General features: G+C 40.3%; 1 protein-coding gene across 6 annotated transcripts in view; it reads right to left on the minus strand.

The window, feature by feature from the left end:
• Positions 1–18,399: 18,399 nt before the first annotated feature.
• NEK10 (NIMA related kinase 10) overlaps positions 18,400–24,211 on the minus strand; it is a 322,723-nt gene continuing 316,911 nt past the window's right edge. For all 6 annotated transcript variants that reach the window (XM_061127634.1, XM_061127631.1, XM_061127638.1 and 3 more), the window contains one exon: positions 18,400–20,168. In XM_061127634.1, the coding sequence (XP_060983617.1) occupies positions 20,120–20,168 (49 nt within the window). In that variant the 3' untranslated portion in view covers positions 18,400–20,119. The remainder of the gene's footprint in view (positions 20,169–24,211) is intronic.

The following is a 24,211-nucleotide window of genomic DNA, read 5'->3' on the forward strand; positions in this document are numbered from 1 at the left end:
ATGGAATATTACTCAGCCGTTAAAAAGAATTCATTTGAATCAGTTCTAATGAGATGCATGAAACTGGAGCCCATTATACAGAGTGAGGTAGGCCGGAAAGATAAAGAACATTACAGCATACTAACACATATATATGGAATTTAGAAAGATGGTAATGATAACCCTATATGCAAAACAGAAAAAGAGACACAGAAGTACAGAACAGACTTTTGAACTCTGTGGGAGAAGGTGAGGGTGGGTTGTTTTGAAAGAACAGCATGTATACTATCTATGGTGAAACAGATCACCAGCCCAGGTGGGATGCATGAGACAAGTGCTCGGGCCTGGTGCACTGGGAAGACCCAGAGGAATCTGGTGGAGAGGGAGGTGGGAGGGGGGATCGGGATGGGGAATACTTGTGACTCTATGGCTGATTCATGTCAATGTATGACAAAACCCACTGCAATGTTGTGAAGTAATTAGCCTCCAACTAATAAAAAAATAAATAAATAGGATTGTTTTCTTGGAAAAAAAAAAATAGGTGACCTTGGACTAAATCCTGTCCTTCCTGGAGGCCTCAGAGAGATGGAGAGGGAGGAAGGGTAAGAAGGTCAGTTATGCTTACACCTAACTCTAACCCTGACCATGCTTGCCACTTTTGTTTACTATGGTCTAGGGAGTCCTGCCAGTCAAATGAGGGAGAAAAAGAAAAAGTAAATATTAGTAAGAGGAATTTGATATTGGAGGAAAACATAAAAATGTCACTCTTGGTAGATGAATTTATATTCTACACAAAAAATGCTGAGGGTGATACCCCAAAACAAATAAAACTCATCAGAAAAGTTGCAGGATGCAGAGTTAACCTACAGAAATTGGTTGCATTTCTATATACTCATAATAAACTAACAGAATTAGAAATGGAGAAAACAACCTCCATTGACAATGACATTAACAAAATTACGTGGGTTTACATTTAACCCAGAAGGTAGAAGACCTGTGCTCAGAAAACTGGAAAGAAATTTCAGTAACAATGTATATCTGTGTAAACCTGTGACACAGCTGGGTTTGAAAGGAATGCTTTGGATTCAAAATGCAACCATCACAAACTTTTCATTGTGTTTAGGCTCAGGAGAATTAAAAAATTTAAAGAATACATATGCACACAAAACTATCTTTCATGTATCTTTTGCCACTCAGGTTTATAAACTTCAGCCATGTGGATTAACATGAGGACAGTGAGCCTATTTAGAAATAATTGGGAGTGGGGCTCACTATACAAGTGGTTCATTAAAAATAATGCTTGTGTGTGTGTATGCACGTGTGCATTGGCTGTTGTTGATCTGTGTGTTTTATTTTCTGCACACACTAAAGGTGGTTGTCAGGTGGTACCCATGGATGGATGCTGCTATGATCATCAACTGTCTACAAGTCTCAGGAGGATGTCTTGAGGTTGTCCAGATACTGGTCCCTTGTCCTCAGGTGGCAGAGATCAGATGGTGATGAGACCAGCTTGTTACATCAAAGCAATTTTCCCCAAGAAGGTGGAAGTACTAGCTGTTAAAATCCACTGAAACATTGGGTTACATGGCTTCTCCCACCAAGGCACTGTGGCCAGACCTCCACTGGCTTCCAGCTGGACAATGCAGGTGATGGAAAGTTGCTTGAGAGAATGGCAGCTTTGATCTGCCTGGCAGCCAGGGCATTTTGGGGGACTGAGTGCGTTTCCACACAGGCCACCAGTTGACTATGTGAGGGGCTCCACCACCCTTCCCCTGGCTCCAAGATTTCTCTGGAATGGGTGGCTGGACCACAAAGGGTCTAAGTCACAGCTCCTAGATGTAGCTACAGTCTGCACAAGTCCCACCAAACACACTGATCTAAGCCTTTCCAGGTACACCCTGATAGCCTTTCTCACACCCTCTTGAAAGAGTTGTCTTTCCACAAGGGGTCCCTTTCCAAATCTCCAGTCTACTTGTCCTGAGGCTATACCATGTCCAGACTCTTTTGTTAGAAACCCTATCCCATCCTGTGTAGCCACGGAAACAGACTCTTCCTTTCTGTCAAAGGAAAATAGAGAGAGATCTGTATGTTGCCCCAGAGGTAGGGAAAAAGGGGAGTGACTGGGAGGGTTTTGAGGACTAGGTGTATATGTAGAGATATACCCTGTAGACACTGAAGGTTAACTGGATGTGGTCAAGCAATAAACACCAACATCTTAGGAATCAGTGAACTAAAATGGACAAGAATTGGAATGGGAAAACTTAATTCAGATGACCATTATATCTACTACTGTGGGCAAGAATCCCATAGAAGAAATGGAGTAGCCCTCAAAATCTATGAAAGAATCCAAGATGCAGCACTTGGGTGCAACCTCAAAAATGACAGAATGATCTTGGCTCATTTCTAAGGCAAGCCATTCAACAACACAGTAATCCAAGTCTATGCCCCTACCACCAATACCAAAGAAGCTGAAGTTGATCAGTTCTATGAAGACCTAGAAAACCTCCAAGAACCAACACCAAAAAAGATGTTCTATTCATTATTGGGGATTGGAATGCAAAAGTAGGAAGTCAAGAGATACCTGGAGTAACAGACAATTTTGGCTTTGGAGAACAAAAGGGAGTAGGGCAAAGGCTAACTGAATTCTGCCAAGAGAATGCACTGGTCATAGCTGTTCTGCCCATAGTCCGAGTCCCCGGTTGGGAAAGAAGACTCCTCGAAACAATGCAACTTGCAATAGGGGAATTTATTGCTGACTCGAGCCAGGGCCTCCCGCCCTCACCAAGTGTGTGAGGACGAAAGGCCCGAGCCCCAGTTCTCTCGGGTATTTATTAGGTCAAAAAAGCAGCAGGTAGTTGGCGCAAGTGGATTGGTTACACAGTAGGTAGTTGGCGCAAGCTGATTGGTTACACAGTTGCAAGGTAATTTTTGTTGGCCCAACGTGGGGCTTTCAGCTTTTCCCTGATAGGTTCCCTTTTTTCTGGCTAGGCATGTGTTGATTGGCTGGCTCCAGGAGGCCTGATAATTATGTTACCCCGGGAAACCAGGCCTACTCCTAATCTAGGCTGCCTGTCATGGAGTTAGCCGTGACAGCCTCACAATAGCAAATACCCCTTTTCAACAACACAAGAGATGACTTTACACATGGACATCACCAAATTGCCAATACTGAAATCAAATTGATTACATTCTTTGTAGCCAAAGATGGAGAAGGTATATATGGTCAGCAAAAACAAGACCTGGAGCTGACTGTGGCTCAATGATCAGCTTCTCATAGCAAAATTCAGGCTTAAACTAAAGAAAGTGGGGAAAACCACTAGGCAAGACAGGTACAACTTAAATCAAATCCCCTATGAATATACAGTGGAGGTGATTAATAGATTCAAGGGATTAAAACTTATAAACAGTGTGCCTGAAGAATTGTGGATGGAGGTCCATAATATTTTACAGGAGGCAGTGAACAAAACCATCCCAAAGAAAAAGAAAAGTAAGAAGGCAAAGTGGTTATCTGAGGAGGGCTAACAAATAACTAAAGAAAGAAGAGAAGCAAAAAGCAAGGGAGAAAGGGAAAGGTATATCCAACTAAACGCAGATTTCCAAAGAACATCATGGAGAGACAAGAAGGCTTTCTTCAATGAACAGTGTATAAACTAGAAGAAAACAACAGAAGGAGAAAGACTAGAGGTCTCTCAGGAAAATTGGAGCTATGAAGAGCACATTTTGCCTAAAGATGGGCACAATAAAGGATATGAATGGTAGAGACCTAGTAGACACTGAAGAGATGAAGAAGAGATAGAAAGAAGACATAGAAGAACTGCATAAAAAAGATCCAAATGAACTGGATGACTACAATGGTGTGGTCAGCCACCCAGAGCCAGACATTCTGGAGTGTGAAGTCAAGTGGGTCTTAGGAAGAACTGCTGTTAATAACGCTAGTGAATGGGACAGAATTCCAGTAGAACTATTCAAAACCCTAAAGGATGATGCCATCAAGATGTTGCATTCAGTAGTCAGCAAACCTGAAAGACTCAGTAGTGGCTACAGGACTGGAAAATGTCAGTTCTCATCCTAGTTCCCTAGAAGGGTAGTACTAAAGCATGGGAACAATTTCACTCATCTCCCATGCTAGTAAGGTCATGCTTAAAATCATGAATGCTGGGCTTCAGCATTATGCAACCAAGAAGTTCCAAATGTCCAAGCTGGATTAAGAAAAGGAAGAGGAATCAGATCAAATTGCCAACATTCGCTCAATCATACAGAAAGCTAGGGAATTCCAGAAAAACATCTACCACTGTTTCATTGACTGTGCCAAAGCCTTTGACTATGTGGACCATAATAAACTGTGGAAACCTCTTAAAGAGATGGGAATACCAGACCATCTTACCTGTCCCCTGAGAAACCTGTTGGTGGGTCAAAAAGAAACAGAACCCTGTATGGAATAACTGAATTGTTCAAGATTGAGAAAGGAGTAAGACAGGGCTATCTGTTGTCACCCTGTTTGTTTAATATATATGCTGAGCACATCATGAGAAATGCCAGGCTGGATGAGTTACAAGCTTGAATCAGGATAGGTGGGAGAAACATCAACAACCTCAGAAATGCAAATGAACCTGGGTCTTGGATGGAGTGAGTAGATAACTAGTCATCACAGAGTGTACAAGAGAAATATCATATCTTGGAGAAAACTGTTGAAAGAAGCAGTGGGAGGGGTCACCTGCCACCACTTTAAGATTCCATGTGTATTTGTTTTTACTTATTTGTACATTGCTTTAGTTGTAACTCAGCTTATACTCTGAGAGGCCTCTCTATCTGTGTGTGTGTGTGCGCGTGTGTGTGTGTGTGTGTGTGTGTGTGTGTGTGTGTGTATACTGTGTGGCAGTAAACTGACAGTGAAAGTGAGAGAAACACAGAGAGACAGGGAGAGAGAGAGAGATTAATTGCCTGCATAATATACCATGCAGATTTGTTATCAAGAACTCTGGTAATGTAAGTATTTGGATAGTTTTGTACTTGTATTCAGTGGATATGCCCTTGGGGAAACCGTCCATACCACATACCCAGAAACCAAGGGAAGGTAGTCCCTGAAGGAGTATTTTAGAGACTTCACTAGGGCATGTTTGTGGCTACAAGTGCAGTACTAGACACAGGCATCTGGCCCACCTTCTCATGCTGTTCCAGGCAAAGGGAGAGATTTACCTTCTCTGAAGAACTGCAGGAAAGACAGGACAGAATACAAAGGAATCAAAGCACAACTGATAACTTGCATTTCTTTATTGGATCAGTGGAATGTCACATACAACTGGCCAACCCAGTTCACTGTTGGGTTATCCTCTTTGTCATTGGACTGCAAGAGTTCCTTAAGGCTTCAGGGAGGGTACCCCTCCTGGTCGCCATGCTTCCTGATGGCTCATGTGGAGCTTGGAAATGCTCATGGGTGCTGTGAATTTGCTGCTGGGGTCAGTCTTCTTGCCTTGGTCTTGCTGGCAGACACTAGGAGGAGTGTTGCTTGTCCCTTCTCTTTTTTTCTCCCTCATGGCTGCACATCCCAGGGAAGAATACCTGAAGGGATCTTGAGGGAAGGTATGCCTTCCTCTCCCCCTAAGCCTAAGGCCCTGAGGAGTCTGGCAGTATGTTGAGCAGGGTCTGGAATTCTCCCTCACTGAGGGGTGCTTCCAGAGTTGCCTCAACTCTATCTCACTCTGTGTCCACACCCAAGAAAGATCCTGCCTTGTCCAAATTGTGTCTGTCTGACAATATTTCATCTAGGAGGCTTGGCAAGCCTGGAAGAGCTGGGTACTGGGGCTGTGGCTCTAGCAGAGGGGCCATGCTTTTGTCAGAGGGTGCCTCTGGCCACCATGGGATGTGTGTCTCAAGCTGTGCAGGAGGAAGGACGGCCCCTTGCCAAAGCTGCCCAGTGGCAATGAAAGCAAGGGAACTGTTCCTGGAGAAGAAGGTGGTGGGTTCCCGCTTGCCTGGAGAGCCACTGGGTGGGGTTGGACCATGAAGAGCATCAATGGGTGGCCCACATAGCCTCCAGAGGCAGCCCCAGGCTCCCAGAAGATGGGGACACAAAAAGGAACTGCTGAAGCCAAGGATGGCATGCTCTCCCATTGCTGAGAGGGGTGAAGAGGAGGAGGCATGCTTTGGACAGCAGGTGGGGGGCTTCAGTCTGCCACAGCAGGAGTAGTAGCAGCTGATGCAACTTTCTCCTTTCTTCTGTGATAAGTCCTGTTCCATCTACTGGTAGAGAACCTACCTGGATTCTGGGATTCCTGTCGAACTAGTCAGTTCTTCTCTGGTGGCAATGCTTGGAAAGTGATCCCTCTTAAACGCTTGCACAAGGATCCTTGTTTGAGAAAGAGATGAATGTTCTCTTTCTCCTGGCCTCTCTGGCTGAGTCTTTTAAAGGAGAAGAACACACAAAGAAGAGAGGACATTTAGGCCATTTGCGCATTCACTGCAGATACATTGTATGGTGTGTATGAAACGGAATGTCACATACAGAGTGAGACACATCTGATTCAGTTCTATGTGGATATGTATACAGATGTACAGACACACAAATACACACAGACACACACACTTGTATATAAATATAAATATATATATATATATATATATAAATATATATATATATATATATATATATATATATATATTTGCCACCTTTCATGCCCTTGAGTGCTCTGAGGTACTCATCAATGAATGCTACTTAGGTAGCCTGAGGATTGATTTTCCAAGGTGATGGAAGAAGGGAATTCTGTACTTCCTGGCAGTGTGGGGCCAGAAGACCCCAAGCCTGCCTGACCAAGCATCACTCTGCCCTCCAAACAGGGGCAGGATTCTCCTATCTGGAATACTAATGGAACAAGAACCAGATATCATTGTTTCCTCTCCTAAGCTTTCTTAGCCACACATCATCCGTCGTCTGTTTTCAGTGGATTCTGGCTCAGGCAGATTCTAAGAAGTACCTTTGGAGTGCTGGGTACTTACCTTGAGTCAAAGCCTGAGGTTAGGAGGCTGCTGCTGTTACTGCTCTTCTTTTTAACATTCATCAAACAACTCTGCTTTAGATTTCTTCATTGGTTTAGAAACTGGACCTAGGTTTAGAGATTTCATTGTCACTCAGTACACTTCTAAGATCTATCGCAGGATTCACCACAGAAAAAACAAACATGCCAGCCAACCAACTGGCCAGTAAACTAAAGGAAGCCCAGTATGGCTCATTTGTACTCAGTGGAGAGATTTATAATTTAAAGGGACTAAACTTTGGGTAGAATGTAAGCGACTGCTTTCATCTCTGAAGAAATGCACAGAATTCCAGAATACACAATCTGCCTCCATGACAATAATTCTTTCTCCTCTAGTCACTTTCCTGGTGTCCAAATGAATGACCTGTGACAAAGGAGACAATGGCACTCTCTCTGTGTGTCTTTCTTCCCACCTCTCATCAAATCTGCCAATTTCTCTGTCGGTCTTTTGGTCTCTGTCTCAGATTCTCTCCATATACCTGCTCCTGCCTTGTTGACCTACCCCTCCGCCCCTGTCTGCATTTTAGTCTTAGTCTCACTTTCCTCTTTCTCTCACTCTCTCTCTTAGCCATAATCCATGCCCGATTCATGTTTCCCTGCTTCTCTTACGTCTCCACAATCAGTAGTTTCATAACACACAATATCCACTGGGCAAAGACCCCCATCAAAATTTCCCTAAATTTGGATGACATGAATTAAAATTCCATGCTGCCTGAAAACTACTCATTGGTAGTTACCTGTCAGAGAATACATGACCCTGTCACTTCTAAGTCTGGAGACTCATGTTCTAGGCATTCAGGGAAACCTGCATGAAAATCTGTGTCCAAAATGGCCAGAGAAGAGTGAAACCTTTCAGGTTGTAGGGAAAGGCTAACAACCCATTAGGTTTACAAGGTGGTTGATTTGTAGGCACCGTGTCCTTTCACTGTCAGAACTTACCCCTCAAAGCTGAAGCAGATGTGGTTCTATTTCACAACCATATGAAACTAGTGTTTGGATAAGCAATTTGGTATCTCTCCTTAAAGCAAATATAAGCTTGTTTAGCCCATACAGAACAATGGACATGGTAATCACTTGACCTTGTTAACAAGCTGACAGCAGAAATTTTTTCCAAATATGTTCTTTTTCTATCACATTGTAAGCAACATATGTAGTGATTTGTTGCAAAACCTTGTTAAGTTAACCTTTGCTTTTTTGCCATGAAGTTGAGCAAATCGATGAGTTCTCCATGAGTTTGGCAGGTAAAGCCCTGCAGAAAGTATTTGCAGTAAAATATTTGTCACATTGGGTATGTAGCCAACTCTTCTTTTTTTTAATCTCTGACAGTGTGGAACTTATTTTGGAAGTGTGAAGCATGTAGTATTTTTTTTAAAAAATCCACAATTCTGCTCAATCTAGAGAAGTTGAAAGCCATGTGAAGGTGTGTGAAGCTCTGGGTCCGAAACAGCCAAAGAGGACTGAAACACTTTCATCCTGCAGGGATTCCCATTCAGTCAAATTAAGGTATCTTAAAGCACTTGAAAGCACTTTTAGGTACTGTGGTAATTCTCTGTCAGAAACCCACCCCATGTAGCACATGCAGGGGCACTTTTATTTCACAGTGACCCCTGTGATACCTGCATTTGGCTCAGTTACCTGAGTCTCTCCATAAAACAAGTATGTGACAAGGATGGAAGCACAAGCTTCTTTTGCCCATTTTCCAGAAAGAGTTTCCCATGGTCATCATAAGACCATGTTAACAAGCTACCAGCATAAACTTTTTCCAACAGTGTTCAACCTCTGAGGGAAAGTTCACCTTGTATGTGAATATGCAGTGATGTATTCCAAAGTCTAGATCAGACTTACCTTTGCTTGCCCTAGGTTAGGTTGAGCTAAATTGAGAGTTTCAATTCTTCCATAGGCAAAGCCCTGCAAGAAGCACTAAGGCAGTGAGTTCGTCTTGTGGGGGATGCAGCCAATAGCTTTTTGCCTTCAGAAAGGACCACCCTGCACTTCATTCTCAGAGTGAATGCTATGTTGGAAGTGCAGTATGTTTTCGAGATCTACAATTCTGTGTATCTAAAGAAAGTAAAAAGGTCTTCCCTTATGGCTTGGCAGTAAAGAATTCACCTGCAAGGCAAGAGGTGCAGGTTCTATCCCTGGGTTGGAAAGATTCTCTGGAGAAGGAAATGACAACCCGATCTAGTATTTTTGCCTTGGAAATTCCATGGACAGAGGAGCCTGGCTGGCTACAATCCATGGAGTTGCAAAAGACTCAGACACGACTTAGTGACTAAATAGCAACGACAACAGAGGAAGTAAAAAGCTACAATGAGCACTCTGTTGTAGACATGAGGTGGAGAGGCTGCCATTGAACTGTGGATAAGGCACATCTATCTACCACATGGAAAATGTTTGGGTTTGTTATGAGCCTGGTGATCAAACCTTTATAGAACGCATTCTGCATAGGCAATGGAGTCTATGGTTTTGAAGTCAGTAGGAAATGTGGGAACCTGTAGAACATTTCCAGGGTTTCATAGAAAAGTGCATGAAACTCTGGGTCCAAAATAGCCAAAGAACAGTGAAAGGTTTTCAGCCTACAGGCAAAGGTTAGCTCCCCATCCAGTTAAGGTATGATTGCTCAAAAGCTTTGTTTAGTTAATCTAATTAATTGAAATAATTGATTGAAAATAATTGTAGGCACTGTGTTCTTTCACTGTCAGGACACACCCCGTGTAACTGAAACTGGGCTATTTTATTTCACAGGCTGTAACACCTGTGTTTGAATCGGTTATTTGGAATCTCTCCATAAAGTAGGTACCTAATTAAGAATGGAAACACAAAATTGTTTTCCACTCATGCCATGACATTTCCCATGGTCATCAGAAGACCTCTCTACCAATCTACCAGCACAAAACTTCGACAGTGTTAAGCCTCTGAAGGGACCTTCACCTTGTATGTGACATATGTAGTGATTTGTTCTGTTACCAAGTCTAAGCTTGTACTACTCGCCATGCAACAGGCCGGAAACAGAGAGACACACATTGTTGCAGCAAGGACTAATGATGTTACTAGGAAAGTTAGCAAACAGAGAAGATGGTGGGCTCCTGTCCAAAGAACCATGTTGCCTGAGTTAGAATTCAGACTTCTTAAGATACTAAAAGTGAAGGGATTAAAAACACATTTCCTGGTTCTCAGCTGCCTCCAGAGATGATGTCTTAGTTTCTTCCCTGCAGTCATTCAAAGGTGGACCTGGTCAGAATGTTTCCTGTGAGCTAAAGATATACTTTAACCCTAACACTCATTACCTGGGTGGCAGTGTTCCCAGTGATGGATCCTTATGCGTAATTGAAGCTTATAGGCAACATCCTATAATAAGTGATTAACTTGTGCTATGCTGTCTTCATTCATGTTCAACTCTTTGCAACCCTATGGACCATGGCCCTCCAGGCTCCTCTGTCCATGAGATTCTCCAAACAAGAAAACTGGACTGGGTTTTGCCTTCCTCCAGAGGATCTTCCCAACTCAGGGATCGAACCTGTGTCTCTCATGTCTCCTGCACTGGCAGGTGGGTTCTTTACCACTAGTGCCACCTGGGAAGCCCTGATTAACTTGTAATAGAATAGAAAAAGTTCTGCCCTATTACAGTTCTAAAGGTTTTGCAAACTTATCTTTGCTTTTCCTACCTTAGATTAACTAAACAAAGAGCTTTCCATTCTTTTGGAAGCTAAAGCCTTGTAAGGAAGCATTGAGTTAACAGGTTCATCCCACTGGGAATGTAGCCAGTTACCTTTTTAACAGAAGAAAGAACAAGCTTGCACCTTCTTCTCTGCCAGAGTGAACACTATTTTGGAAATGTGAAATATGTAGTATATTCTCTAAGCAATCTGCAATTCTGCTTAAACTCTGTGCTGTAAACGTGAGTAGTAGAGGCTGTCATTAAACTATGGATAAGAATATTCTGCCATACAGAATATGTTTGCATTTCTTACAAACTAGGTGAACAGTTTTTATAGAGCTTGTTCTTTCTGGGTAGGAAATCAAGATAGGATTTGGAGTCACTAGTGAAATGTATGGAGCCCTACAGACCAATACTTCTATTGTTTCATGGAAAGCTGGGTGAAGCTCTGTCCAAAATAGCCAAAGAGAAGTGAAAATATTTCACAGGAAAAGAATGGCTTCCCATTTTGTCAATGTGTTGTCCTCACCAGTTGGTTGAAAGCAGCTTTAGGCCTCATTTTCTTTCAGTCAGGAACTCAGCCCATGAAGCTGAAGAAGAGGTGTGTGTGTGTGTATCTGTATGCTCAGCCACTTTGTCATGTTTGACATTTTACAGCCCCTATGGACTGTATCCTGCCAGGATCCTCTGTCCAAGGAATTCTCTAGGCAAGAATACTGGAGTGGGTTGCCATTCCCTACTTCAGTGGATCTTACTGAGCCAGGGATCAAAACCCAGGGTTCTTTACCACTACCGCCACCTAGATGGGGTTTTATTTCACAGTCTTGTGAAACTAGAGCTTGACCAGGAAGCTTGGGAGTCTTTTCTAACTAGGAATAGAAGTATGAGCTTCTTTACACCATTTGGGATGAAGAGTGGCCTGTAGTAATCACTTGACTTTGTTATCAAGTCAGTAACACAAACTTTTCCCAACGGTGTTCATTATCTAAGGAAGTTCACTTTGTGACATATGTAGTGATGCATTTCAAAATTTTGTATAGCTTACCTTTGCTTTTTCTATGTAAAGTTGAGCAAATCTAAGAGTGTGCCAAGCATTTGATAGGTGAATCCCTGCTGAAAGCCTTCAGTTAATGACAACTTTGTCCCATTGGGGAATATAACTGGTTGTTTCTTGCCATAGGTAATAACTACTTTGCACTTTGTTTTCTGACAGTGTGGAAAGTATACTGGAAGTACGAAGTACATAGTATTTATTTTGGAGATCTACAATTCTGCTAGGTCTAGAGGAAGTTGAAAGCTGCATGAAGATCTGTGTTCTGAACATGAGTAAGAGAGGTCCCCATTGTACTATGTGTTGAGGGTTTTCTGCCATGCAAAAAGTATTTATGCTTCTTACATGACAGGTGGCTTAAAACTCAACATTCAAAAAACTAAGATCATGGTATCTGGTCCCATCATTTCATGGCAAATAGATGGAAAAACAATGAAAACAGTGAGAGACTTTATTTTCTTGGGCTCCAAAACCACTGCAGATGGTGACTGCAGCCATGAAATTAAAAGACGCTTGCTCTTTGGAAGAAAAGCTTTGACCAACCTAGACAGCATATGAAAAAGCAGAGACATTACTTTACTGACAAAGGTCCATCTGATCAAAGCTATGGTTTTTTCCAGTAGTCATGTATAGATGTGAAAGTTGGACCATAAAAACAGCTGAGAGCTGAAGAACTGATGCTTTTGAACTATGGTGTTGGAGAAGACTCTTGAGAGTCCCTTGGACTGCAAGGAGATCAAACCAGTCCATCCTAAAGGAAATCAGTCCTGAATATTCATTGGAAGGACTGATGCTAAAGCAAAGCTGCAATATTTTGGCCACCCGACACAAAGAACTGATTCATTGGAAAAAGACTCTGATGCTGGGAAAGGTTGAAGGCAGAAGGGGACAACAGAGGTTGAGATGGTTGAATGGCATCACTGACTGGATGGACATGAGTTTCAGCAAGCTCTGGGAGTTGGTGATGTACAGGGAAGCCTGGTGTGCTGCAGTCCATGGGGTTGCAAAGAGTTGAACACAACTGAGTGACTGAACTAACTACATGACAGGTGAAAGAATTTTATAGAGCCTGTTCATTTTAGTCAGCAAATTGATACCAAAATTTGGAGTCCCTAGTGAAATGTGGCTCTGCATGCCAATCTTTCTAGGGTTCGACAGAAAGCTGAGTGAAGTTCTGTGTCCAAAACAGCCAATGCAGACTGGAACCCTTTCAGCCTGCAGGGAAAGGTTGGCTTTTAATTCAGTCAATGTTTCTCTGAAAGCACTTTTAGGCATCGTGTCCATTCACTGTTAGGAACTCAAACCAAGTGGCTGGAGCAGGTGGGGTTTTACTTCAAATTCTTGTGACCCCTGTGTCTGGAAGAACTTTAAAATACCCCTAGCATTTAGTACACTGTTTTCTGCTTTGTAATCATCATATAAATTTGCACAACTCTCCAAAATTCTACTAGGCTGAAATTTTTCTAATTATAAAGTTGTTTACCCTTTGGAACTCTTTGTAATTTCTCTGCTTTTTGATAGGCTTATTGAAGTTCAGGGAATATTAGTATAGCATTGCTAGATTTCATTGAAGGTGTTTGCACAAATAGGTATTGGGGGAAAGTGCTGATACAAACCAGACATAAAGGGGTTAAGCAGGGAATGTCAGTCCAAAACACTTGTGTTCCGTAAGTATTGAGTGCCTGCTATGTGCTAAGTGCTCACCTGGAGGGTGCCACATGGGTTGGAATGACATGGGTCTTGCCTCTTTTACCTCAAAGTCTAACACATAAGCAAGTAAGTTTAAAAAATTGTGACAAATCCTACACCAAAGTTGTGTGCAAATACCACGGTAAGCAACAAATATGCTACAATATGTTCCTGAACACAGTGTGGAGTGGATAAAGTCAATGGAAATGAGATTGCAAAAGCCAGCATGGGGATGACTTGATAGTTACACTGAAGGAAATAAGAATCATCAAAAAAGAATGGGTGAAGAAAAAATGGAGAACTTAAAGAAAGGGGAAGCACAGTCAAGGAAGTTTGTCATGTATTCTCTCATATTCCCAGGTCTGTTTCCACATGGGTTCCGATTGCCTCTGTGTTGTGTCTCACTTCATACCAAGGCATGGATTTCTAATGATAATAAGACAGTCTAGTCCTTGAGGACCTGACATCATTGAGTTTTTCTCACCTACAAATATGAAAAATTTGAAAAAAGAGATTATCTCATGTTTTCTTCACTTCCAGTGCACCTACACCATGCCTGGCTCAGAGTAGATCCTCAATACACACTGGGAGAGAATGAATTAAAGTATGTTATCACCCCTCAGCAATCAAAGCAGAAAAATAAAAGTTTCAATACCCAAATTTCAGCCCCAGCTCTGGGATACTCTAGTTATAGGGAAGATGTGCAAGATAATAACTAATAGTAAGAGTAATTGTTAGCATTAAGTGTTTTAGCATGCACAAGGACATGTTTTGAGCATTTTACAAATGTTAAAAGAGCTAAAACTCAAGAGCTCCCTGTGAGTTAGGTACTATTGTTATTTTTACACATTTGGAAACTAAAAGAGAATTTAAATGACTTAAGTGACAAAGCTGAGATTTGAGCCCAAGTAAACTGGACCCATGGAAAAGGGAATGGTAACCCATTCCAGTATTCTTGCGTGGAAAATCTCATGGACAGAGGAGCCTGGTGGGCCAAAGTCCATGGACTAGCAAAGAGGCAGACATGACTGAGTGACTAACACTTTCACTTTTCTAACTGGATCCATCTTGACAACCACTTGTACTGCGTTTCTAACAAGTGAGACAATGCATGTGATTATGATTTTTACCCTAAGGCAAGTTGTAAAACTAACCCACTGCAAATTGTAAGACAAAGCTTCTATGATTTCTCTTTTCACTCATATTTCCTCTCATCATAGGAGCCCAGGTCTAGTCTTAGGCCTTGACTAACCTGAAGGACGATTAAAATTAAAAGACCGTCTGTCTTTGACATATGCATGGAAGAAACCATAGCATGTGTATGTGTGTGGCATCCAGAAGAAAAGAAAAAACTAATGATGGGAAAAAAGGAAAAACAATCCAAAACAGGAGTTGGCTATTTTGGACACAGAGCTTCCTGGCCCTTTTGTCAACTGCTTGCCACCTGGTGACTACCTACTGAGTGACAGCAGGCAGTGGGGAAGCGCCAGCCTTCTACTCACCCTCTGGCTTCTCAAAGCAGTTTTTATTGGGGTATCATCCTACCTCATCGGAAGAGTCCTCTTTCCTCTATGGCAAGTTTGGATTTCACTTCCGAGTACTTGCATTTATTCATCCCCTCAGTGTTAATGTTGGGCTCATCTATCCTTTTTGGATATAATGTATCCCTGAACCAGCTCTACTTCTTTCAAAATTCATGAGGCAAACACAGAGAACGTGGAGGGCAAGGAAAGCTAAAATATAATGCTATCTATAAGCCTTATTATTCTTTCTCAGAATCCTGACTCAACTGATGCTTGAAATGTAGGACTAAATCATGGGTTAAGAATATTTTATGAGACCTTCTTAGCATGACTTAAAGGTACTAAGGCCGTAAAGCATCTTTTCCCTCTTGGTTTGTTATTTCTAGTCTGAACCTCTTTCTACTTGTTTTTTGGAAACAGTTCATCACATTTGCAAAAACATCAGCTAATTTTTCATTGGTGAGTTCACCAGATTAATTCTAAGCATCCATTCAGACTTGTTGATTACCTGCCAAAATGGCAGTAACTTTCCATAAAGACAAAACTTCATCTTTGCTTAAGATCGGCTACTTTCAAATGTTAACATTTAAAGAATCACATATTGCTATAATATACTTTTGCTATAATACACTTTTGCTACCTCTGGGTACAGTGCAAAATTTCATACTATAGAATGAAAAAAAGGAAGCTTTTCACATTTAGAGGAATAATATTCAGTTTTCAATTGAGAGTAGAGTTCATTTACTTTTAGCATAAAGCAATACACTGCATTTTAAAACTTTTATATTACTAGTTAATTACTATATATGTATAGTAAAAAAAAAAAAACTAGCATAACTCACATACCAAGAATGCTATATGATTTTAGGACAGGTGATCTTCACCTTTAAAGACAATTATCGCTCATAGTCCCTGAGGGCATGTGAATTTGAAATAGCCATGAGTCACCCAGTCAGAGTCATAAAACCTTTCCTGTCCCCCTTGCAAATTTCAAAACATCATGGCAGGACTGTAAGTAAACATAATAGTCATATTTACATCGTGCAGTTTAACTGTAATGACACACACAAGAATTTCTTTATCACAAAGTTGTTCCCCTGAGACCTTTGTGTCCTCCTATCAATATAGAAAACAGCATTCAAAGGTGAGCACATTGTTAGCAGCACATTTCAATTGGAAAAATAATCCATTCAAAGCTATGTAAATGTCCACCAAAGCATACAATCTAAAAATTTCATAAAGTCATCTGTAAACTACACTTGCTATCCCATTTAGTTGTTGAACATGAAGAATTTCATGTTTGGATGGAATTTCATTCAAAGAGCCCAGGCTGGCAAACAGAAGTATTGGGCTTCCCTTGTTGGGAGCCCTTTGTAGTTGAGTCTCCCTGTGCTGAGAAGCTGAGTCAGCGCTGATGCCCATGCTTGTCTCTCCAGCTGATTTCTGTGCTCATGAATATACACCATAAACAAAGTAAAGGCAAAAACAATAAAAGTAGCTTAAATTTTTTTCCTGCCTTCATACAGAAACTGAAGCCATTTCAAAAGGAATCCAGCATACTTGATATGCATGGTTCCTCACCATTTCAAACAGAGTCATAGCAATAAATATATTTTTCAATTCTGCATATCAAAAAGAATGATGTAGATTCTATGCATACTAATACTGGTGAAATTCACTAAGCAATATTGTCACCATCACCCATGTTAAATGTGAGTGGTAATTAATTGATGATATTGCTGGAATTGTACATAATTAACAAGTCCTATTTAGTTTTTGAACATCAAAATTCATAGTATTTATATTTAATAAGTCATAGGTGGTATCTCTAGGAAGATTTTAACTCCAATTCAGTTCCAACATTTGGGTAAAATTCATAACAATGTTTCTTAATTAATTCTGCTTTAGGATGCCAAAACAGATGCACACACATCACCCAGAAACAGATAGATGTCCACACAAAACTCAGCAGCATTTTCCCAGAAGTTTTCTGAAATGCACCCATGAGCTCTGGGTCTAGTGTCCATTTCACTATTCTCTGAAGAGCTCTAATTAAATATCACACATCTGAAAGAAGACAAAGTTAGCAAATATCAAGCACATATGCCTCCTACAGCCACTTTCCTGAGAATGAAATATTCTGCTTTTAAAAATGAAATGACAATTTCAAGGACATATATTCAGGTGGACCTGGTGGATCAACACATAATAAACTGAAATATTTATATAAAAATGACCTGAGAAGACTGATTCATATTCTGTCTCATATAAATTTTCAGTGAATATTAGATGAGTTCACAGGATTTCATTGCACAACAAATCATTTTAAAAGTATATAAAAGGAAGAGAAAAAATGTAAATGTAATCAGGAAAAGATTGAGACCTATTAAGTTCAAGTAACAATCTCTTTGCACTAAAAGACAGTTTAGATAGTCAAAACAGAAGGATGATTCTTGTTTTTATTGGGATAGGTCCTTCTTTGCTAACCTCACTGCTGAGATGTGGCCCCCTGCACAAAATGCTTCCTTCACAATTATCTAACCTTTTAAAATCTTGGTTTTTGCACTGGGAGAATGCTGATTCAGTGACTATGGTAGTTTAAGAATATACTATTTTGGCAAAAGAATGCATCTATCAGCGTAGAGTTGATGGGCCTAACACTGCTATTGAAAAAGACATTCATTTGCTTATTTTTGTTCATTTTCACTAACTTCTAGCATAATAAATGCCATTTTTATGGTTTAGAAGAGTTAGTAACATAGAAAGAATATTTTGCTCCCTTTCTGGTCAATAAGGTCAACTATATGCATTTAAAAACATCTTCAAATAAACAGCTTCTCTTCTCTTACCATGGTGTGACCTCTGAATACTAATCTTTTCTACACCATTGTAGAAGGACTTTACGGTTCAAACTTTCACCCTACATCTTGGTTTATCTCTAGGTACTGACTTCTGTCACAATGAAAATTTATTCTCCTCTAGGCCTGTGCCTCTTGTACAACAAAGACATGTGCCCATTCCATACATGAAGAAAGATAAAAAATAATTGTGCAGGTTCAAATTAAGCTGGAATAGAAATACAATTTTTTTCTGGTTTAAATCAACACTATCATAACCTTTTGATTTCATATGTAAATTTCACATGTGGATTAATATGATTGAAAGCTAAAACTGAAAATTTTTTATTGCTGTATTCTCACCTATTACTGTTAATTACAGTGTCTTTGAAATTATGAATTTGGCTTAAAGGAAAGAATCGTTGGCAATTTTCAAAGGCACTAGTTAAAGAGAATTGGATATAATTTAAGTACTAAATACACTAATTACAAAAATAATATGGATTCACATTAAGAGATTTCCCCATACTATAGAAAAGATATTTGTGTTTCAACCACTGTACTAAATTTTATTTGATCATACTAAAAATATATCAATGTAAATCAGACAGAAAGGAAAGTGAAGTTGCTCAGTCGTGTCTGACTCTTAGCGACCCCATGGACTGTAGCCTACCAGGTTCCTCCGTCCATGGGATTTTCCAGGCAAGAGTACTGGAGTGGGTTGCCATTTCCTTCACCAGGGGATCTTCCTGACCCAGGGATCGAATCTGGGTCTCCCGCATTGCAGGCAGACTTTTTACCCTCCAAGCCACCAGGGAAGCTAGAATTTAGGAGTAAATAAAAAGCATAATTCCAGCTTCTGGATTACTAGTTATTTAGATTTAAAACATTCCTTGAAGAGCTTCCTTTGTGGTCCAGTGGTTAAGAGTCCACATTGCAATGCAGGGGATACTGATTGGATTCCTAGTCCAAGAAGATCCCACATGCCACAGAGCAACTAAGCCCAAGTACCACAACTACTGAGTCCACACTATAAAGCCAGTGAGCTGCAACTATTGCAGCTCCCGTGCCCTAGAGCCCATGCTTTGCAACAAGAGAAGACACTGCAATGAAAAGCCTGTGCACCACAACTAGAGAGTAGTCCCTACTCGCTGCAACTAGGCAAAGACTGCATGCAGCAATGAAGACCCAGGACAGCCAAAAGTAACTAAACAGATTGATTAACTTAAAAAAAAAATCCTTACATAGTTAGAAGTGCAGTCTGATTTGGTGATAATTTCTTGACATTACACCAGTTATAAGAAGCCAGTAGAAGAGACTTTTTAGTCCAATAAGAATCTATGAGAATTTTCCCCATAAATTATCCCCACACAGGAATGGGACACTGTTTCGGCATTCTGAGTTCTCTTTTCCAGAGACACCTCAATGAATAAAGAAGAAACTTATATTTTATTATATAACTTATTTTCATCTCAAATTCTCAAACAATAAAAACTTGAAAGCAATATAGGTAATTTTAGCTAGAGACTTAGAATATGGAATATTGCATCTCTTTCATAGACTCCATGACTCTTCAAAGTGCTCTAAAGACACTATGAGTGTGATTAGCAGCAAAGCATTAGCTTAATCTAAACCTCCCTCTTACCCCTACACACACACATGTACACATACTGTACATCCATACTTTCTATTGGTCTAACTTAAATCTGACAATCTGACAGGTATTCCCAGAGGCTGTGCAAGGTCACAAATACTGTCCACACTATATCACAGTCCAAGACCACTAGCACCCAGATGGTTAAGGGAAAAACAATCTTTTCAGTAAAACAAATAAATAAAACTACACAATATTTCAATCACATATTCTGAATTTCTTTTACGATTAAAAAATTGATGGATACAGTGAATTACCCAATATTACTGTTCTGAGTTCTATAATTTTCTTTATCTAAAACTATCTTTTATACATAGAAAGCTAGATGCCTTTAAACATAGCTTCAGCAATTCTAAGTAAAAGGTATTTCTTTGAAAAATATGTCATTTTTTGTTTTGTTTTTAACTTGGAGGAAAGTCCTTCAACGAGCGAGTTTTCTTCTCATAGATGAATTCTACAGCAGTTTCTCCCAGGAGTACACTGGAAGCCCCGCCATCCCATATCTGTGTATCCCAAGGATGGAGCCTCATAGCACTGGATCTCCAGAAAGAGGTCCTGCAGGCGCTGTGGCATATTGGTCTTTTCTCTTCCATACTCTTGAAGTATCACCCAAGCTGTGGGCATCTTGCCAGTAGCAGTTTCAGTCCAGAACTTGACCTTCACTGGGAAAACCAGGTCCGTTTAAAGTGCAGCACTTTCATCTTTTGGTTGGATAATTCTTGGTCCCCCATGGATAGGAGTGATATCTAGAACATTCAGAAGTAGAAAGAGTTCTCTACAATCTCAAATATTTTAGTTCACACATTCAATTTCAAAAGCAGTAGCTCAGGTATACAAGTAAATAAATGAATAAAATGTTGATTCTAAGCATAAAATGGGGAGGTTTTTAGAAACCTGCCTTTTGCTTAAGTTCAGTGCTGACACTGTCTTTCTCAAATTATAAACTTAATAGTAACTGATAATTCTATAGTGGAAAAAATTAAAGCCTATCCAAAGTAGCTTGTACACTTAATGCCTATTTTAAAGCAAAGCAAGTTGAATCAATAATTTCTTTTTAGCTCAACACATATTTCATTGTTAAAAAATAAAATATTAATGTGTGCTGTGTTGTGTTGGGCTCAGTCACTCAGTCATGTCCAAATATTTGTAACCCCATGGACTGTAGCCTGCCAGGCCCTGAGTGATATGCTCATCCTCTATTCACCCACAAAACTGAACAGTTTTACTCTCATAACAACAGTGATATAATTAAGGCAAGCTAGGTGGTATCATTCTGGTGAGAAAGCTAAATATTAATGTGTGTAAAATATATTTTTATGCAATATATTATGCAAAGATGGGCACAATAAAGGACAGAAATAGTATGGATCTAACAGAAGCAGAAGATATTAAGTAGAGGTGACAAGAATACATGGAAGACCTATACAAAAAAGATCTTAATGACCCAGATAATCAAAATGGTGTGACCACTCACCTAGAGCCAGACAACCTGGAGTATGAAGTTGAGTGGGCCTTAGGAAGCATCACTATGAACAAAGCTAGTGGAAGTGATGGAATTCCAGCTGAGCTATTTCAAATTCTAAAAGATGATGTTGTGAAAGTACTGCATTCAATATGCCCGGAAATTTGGAAAACTCAGCAGTGGTCACAGTACTGGAAAAGGCCAGTCTTCATTCCAATCCTAAAGAAGGGCAATGCCAAAGAATGTTCAAACTACCATACAACTGTGCTCATTTCACAATCTGGCAAGGTAATGCTCAAAATCTTTCAAGCTAGGCTTCAACAGTACATGAAACCAACAATTTCCAGAAGTTCAAGCTGGGTTTAGAAAAGGCAGAGAAACCAGAGATCAAATTGCCAACAATTGTTGGATCATAGAAAAAGGAAGAGAATTCTAGAAAATCATCTACTTCTGCTTCCTTGACTATGCTAAAGTCTTCGACTGTGTGGATCACATCAAACTGTGGAAAATTCTTAAAAGAGTTGGGAATACCACACCACTTTACTTGCCTCCTGAGAAACCTGTATGTAGGTCAAGAAGCAACAATTAGAACCAGACATGGAACAATTGACTGGTTCAAAATTGGGAAAGGAATATATTAAGGCTGTATACTGTCACCCTAGTTATTTAACTTATATGCAGAGTACATGATGCAAAATGCTGGGCTTGATGAATCAGAAGCTGGAATCAAGATTGCTGAGAGAAATATCAATAACCTAAGAAATGAAGATAACACAACCCCAGTGGCAGAAAGGGAAGAGGAACTAAAGAGAAGAGGAAAAATAGAAACAGTGACAGGCTTTATTTTTTTGGACTCCAAAATCACTGTGGACAGAGAGTACAGTAATGAAATTTAAAGACACTTGCTCCTTAGAAGAAAAGCTATGACAAACCTAGACAGTGTATTAAAAAGCAGAGACATCACTTTACTGACAAAGGTCTTTATAGTCAAAGTTATGATTTTTCCAGTAGTCATGTATGGATTGGACCATAAAGAAGGCCAAGTGCCAAAGAATTGATGCTTTCAAACTGTGGTACTGGAGAAGACTCTTGAGAACCCCTTGGACAGGAAGGAGATCAAGCCAGTCAGTCCTAAAGGAAATCAACCCTGAATTGGAAGGACTGATGCTGAAGTTGAAGCTCCAATACTTTGGTCACCTGATGCAAAGAGCCAACTCATTGGGGAAAACCCTGTTACTAGGAAATATTGAAGGCAAGATGAGAAGGGGACAACAGCGGATGAGATGGTTGGATGGCACCACCAATTCAATGGACGTGAATTTGAGCAAACTCCAGGAGATGGTGATGGACAGGGAAGCCTGGCGTGCTGCAGTCCATGAGGTCACAAAGAGTTGGACACAACTGAGCGACTGAACAACAAAAATATATTTAATCATACAACTCTGCAAATGGCCACAAATAGAGCCCTCCTAGGGCTTTCCTGGGTTTCCCTGGTGGCTCAGATGATAAAGAATCTGCCTGTAGTGCAGGAGACCCAGGTTCAATCCCCGGGTTGGGAAGATCCCCTGGAGAAGGGAATGGCTACCCACTCCAGTATTCTTGCCTGGAGAATTCCATGGACATAGGAGACTGGTGGGCTACAGTCCATGGGGTTGCAAAGAGTTGGACATGACTGAGTGACTAACACTTTTCACTTTCACTTTTCAAGGCGGGCCCAGTTTGTTTTGACTTTATTTTATTTGCATTGCACTCTCAACTCAGTCCTACTTCCCCTCCCCAAATCCCTCATTTGGGTTAGGGCTCCCTGTTGCTGTTTCTGTTACCTCTTTCTTTAACTAATGCAGCATGCTGTGCCAGAGACATTTTTCCTACCCCCTGCCCAAGAAGCCTCACCATTATTTAAACACTTCTATGTATCTCCTCCAAAGAGAGCTAGTAGCTAGATGATGGCCTTCTGCTGAGACTTTCAGTTCGAGAATGGCACCTCTCTATTTCTAACTAAATATGAACCCTGTAATATAAGCTGATATGTGACATATCTTGGCTTAGTGCTTTAATTGCTGCCTTGATGCTTTGTAGACATGTGTATAGGTTTGACTGACAGCCTTAAGTTGTAAACTTGAATAATACAACACTTATGTATGTAATTCTCTCTGCATGGTGATTAATCAAGATCACTTAACATTTTGCAATGGTGACTGTGATGAAGATTAAGATGATGATAACAATAGCAGATCTGAATAGATACTGGTGGAGTAGTTAAAACAATGTTTCATTTTTCAAACCACATTCTAAGGAAGGCTATCTTAACTTATGTTCCAGGTAAAAATATGAAGAATCACTAGGGTAAACAAGATAAACAGACTTCTTTGCTATAGTATATCTCAAAGTCTTCAATATAGTCATGTGTATCAACATTCTCCCCAAACAGAAAAATGTACATTCAGGATTCCCCAAATACATGTGGTCAGGAAACTTTATTCAGGGAATATCTATTGTCATCTTTGATAATACTGCATATTTACAAAACCTATTTGGGAAAACAGACTCTACTGATTCTAAGTATTGATTCTAATTACCTCTACATGTTCTGTGACATTTAGCACCCACTACCCTTTGAGTCAGGGTTTCCCTGATAGTTGGTAAAGAATCCAAGACTCCAGTTCAAGATCTGCTAGAGAAGGGATAGGCTACCCACTCCATTATTCTTGGGCTTCCCTTGTGGCTCAGCTGGTAAAGAATCTGCTTGCAATGCAGGAGACCTTTGGTTGGATCCCTGGGTTGGGAAGATACCCTGTAGAAGGGAAAGGCTGCCCACTCGAGTATTTTGCCTGGAGAATTCCACAGACTGTATAGTTCATGGGGTTGCAAAGAGTCAGACACGACTGAGCAACTTTCACGCTCACCCTTTGACTATGGAAAAATCATGACTGCCACAGCTAATTTGATTCCTATTTGGAATTATGAGCATTTTCAGTTTATGAAGTATTAGGTCATTCCATGTGGAGCCTGACTTATTTCTTGGAAATTAAATGGGAATATCAGTAAACAAGTAATGGCGTTAAGCACAATTCAGGGTTACTTTTACTAGTAAAGCTTGAAAACTCTTTCGCCCAATTATATATTCTATCACTGCTATTAGAAACTGAGAAGGGAGTATTATGGTTATACAGATTTCTAAGTGGATGATTCATTTTAATTTGGGGCATTTTGAGAAAATTTGATGTCATTTCCACCATATATTGCTTTAACTTGATTGTTTAAATCATACGTTCGTATTCTAGTCACAATTCCAAAAATAACCATAAATAACTCTTCACCTTTGTT

The sequence above is a fragment of the Dama dama genome, chromosome 24 (assembly GCF_033118175.1).
Source record: "Dama dama isolate Ldn47 chromosome 24, ASM3311817v1, whole genome shotgun sequence".
Classification (NCBI taxonomy): domain Eukaryota; kingdom Metazoa; phylum Chordata; class Mammalia; order Artiodactyla; family Cervidae; genus Dama; species Dama dama.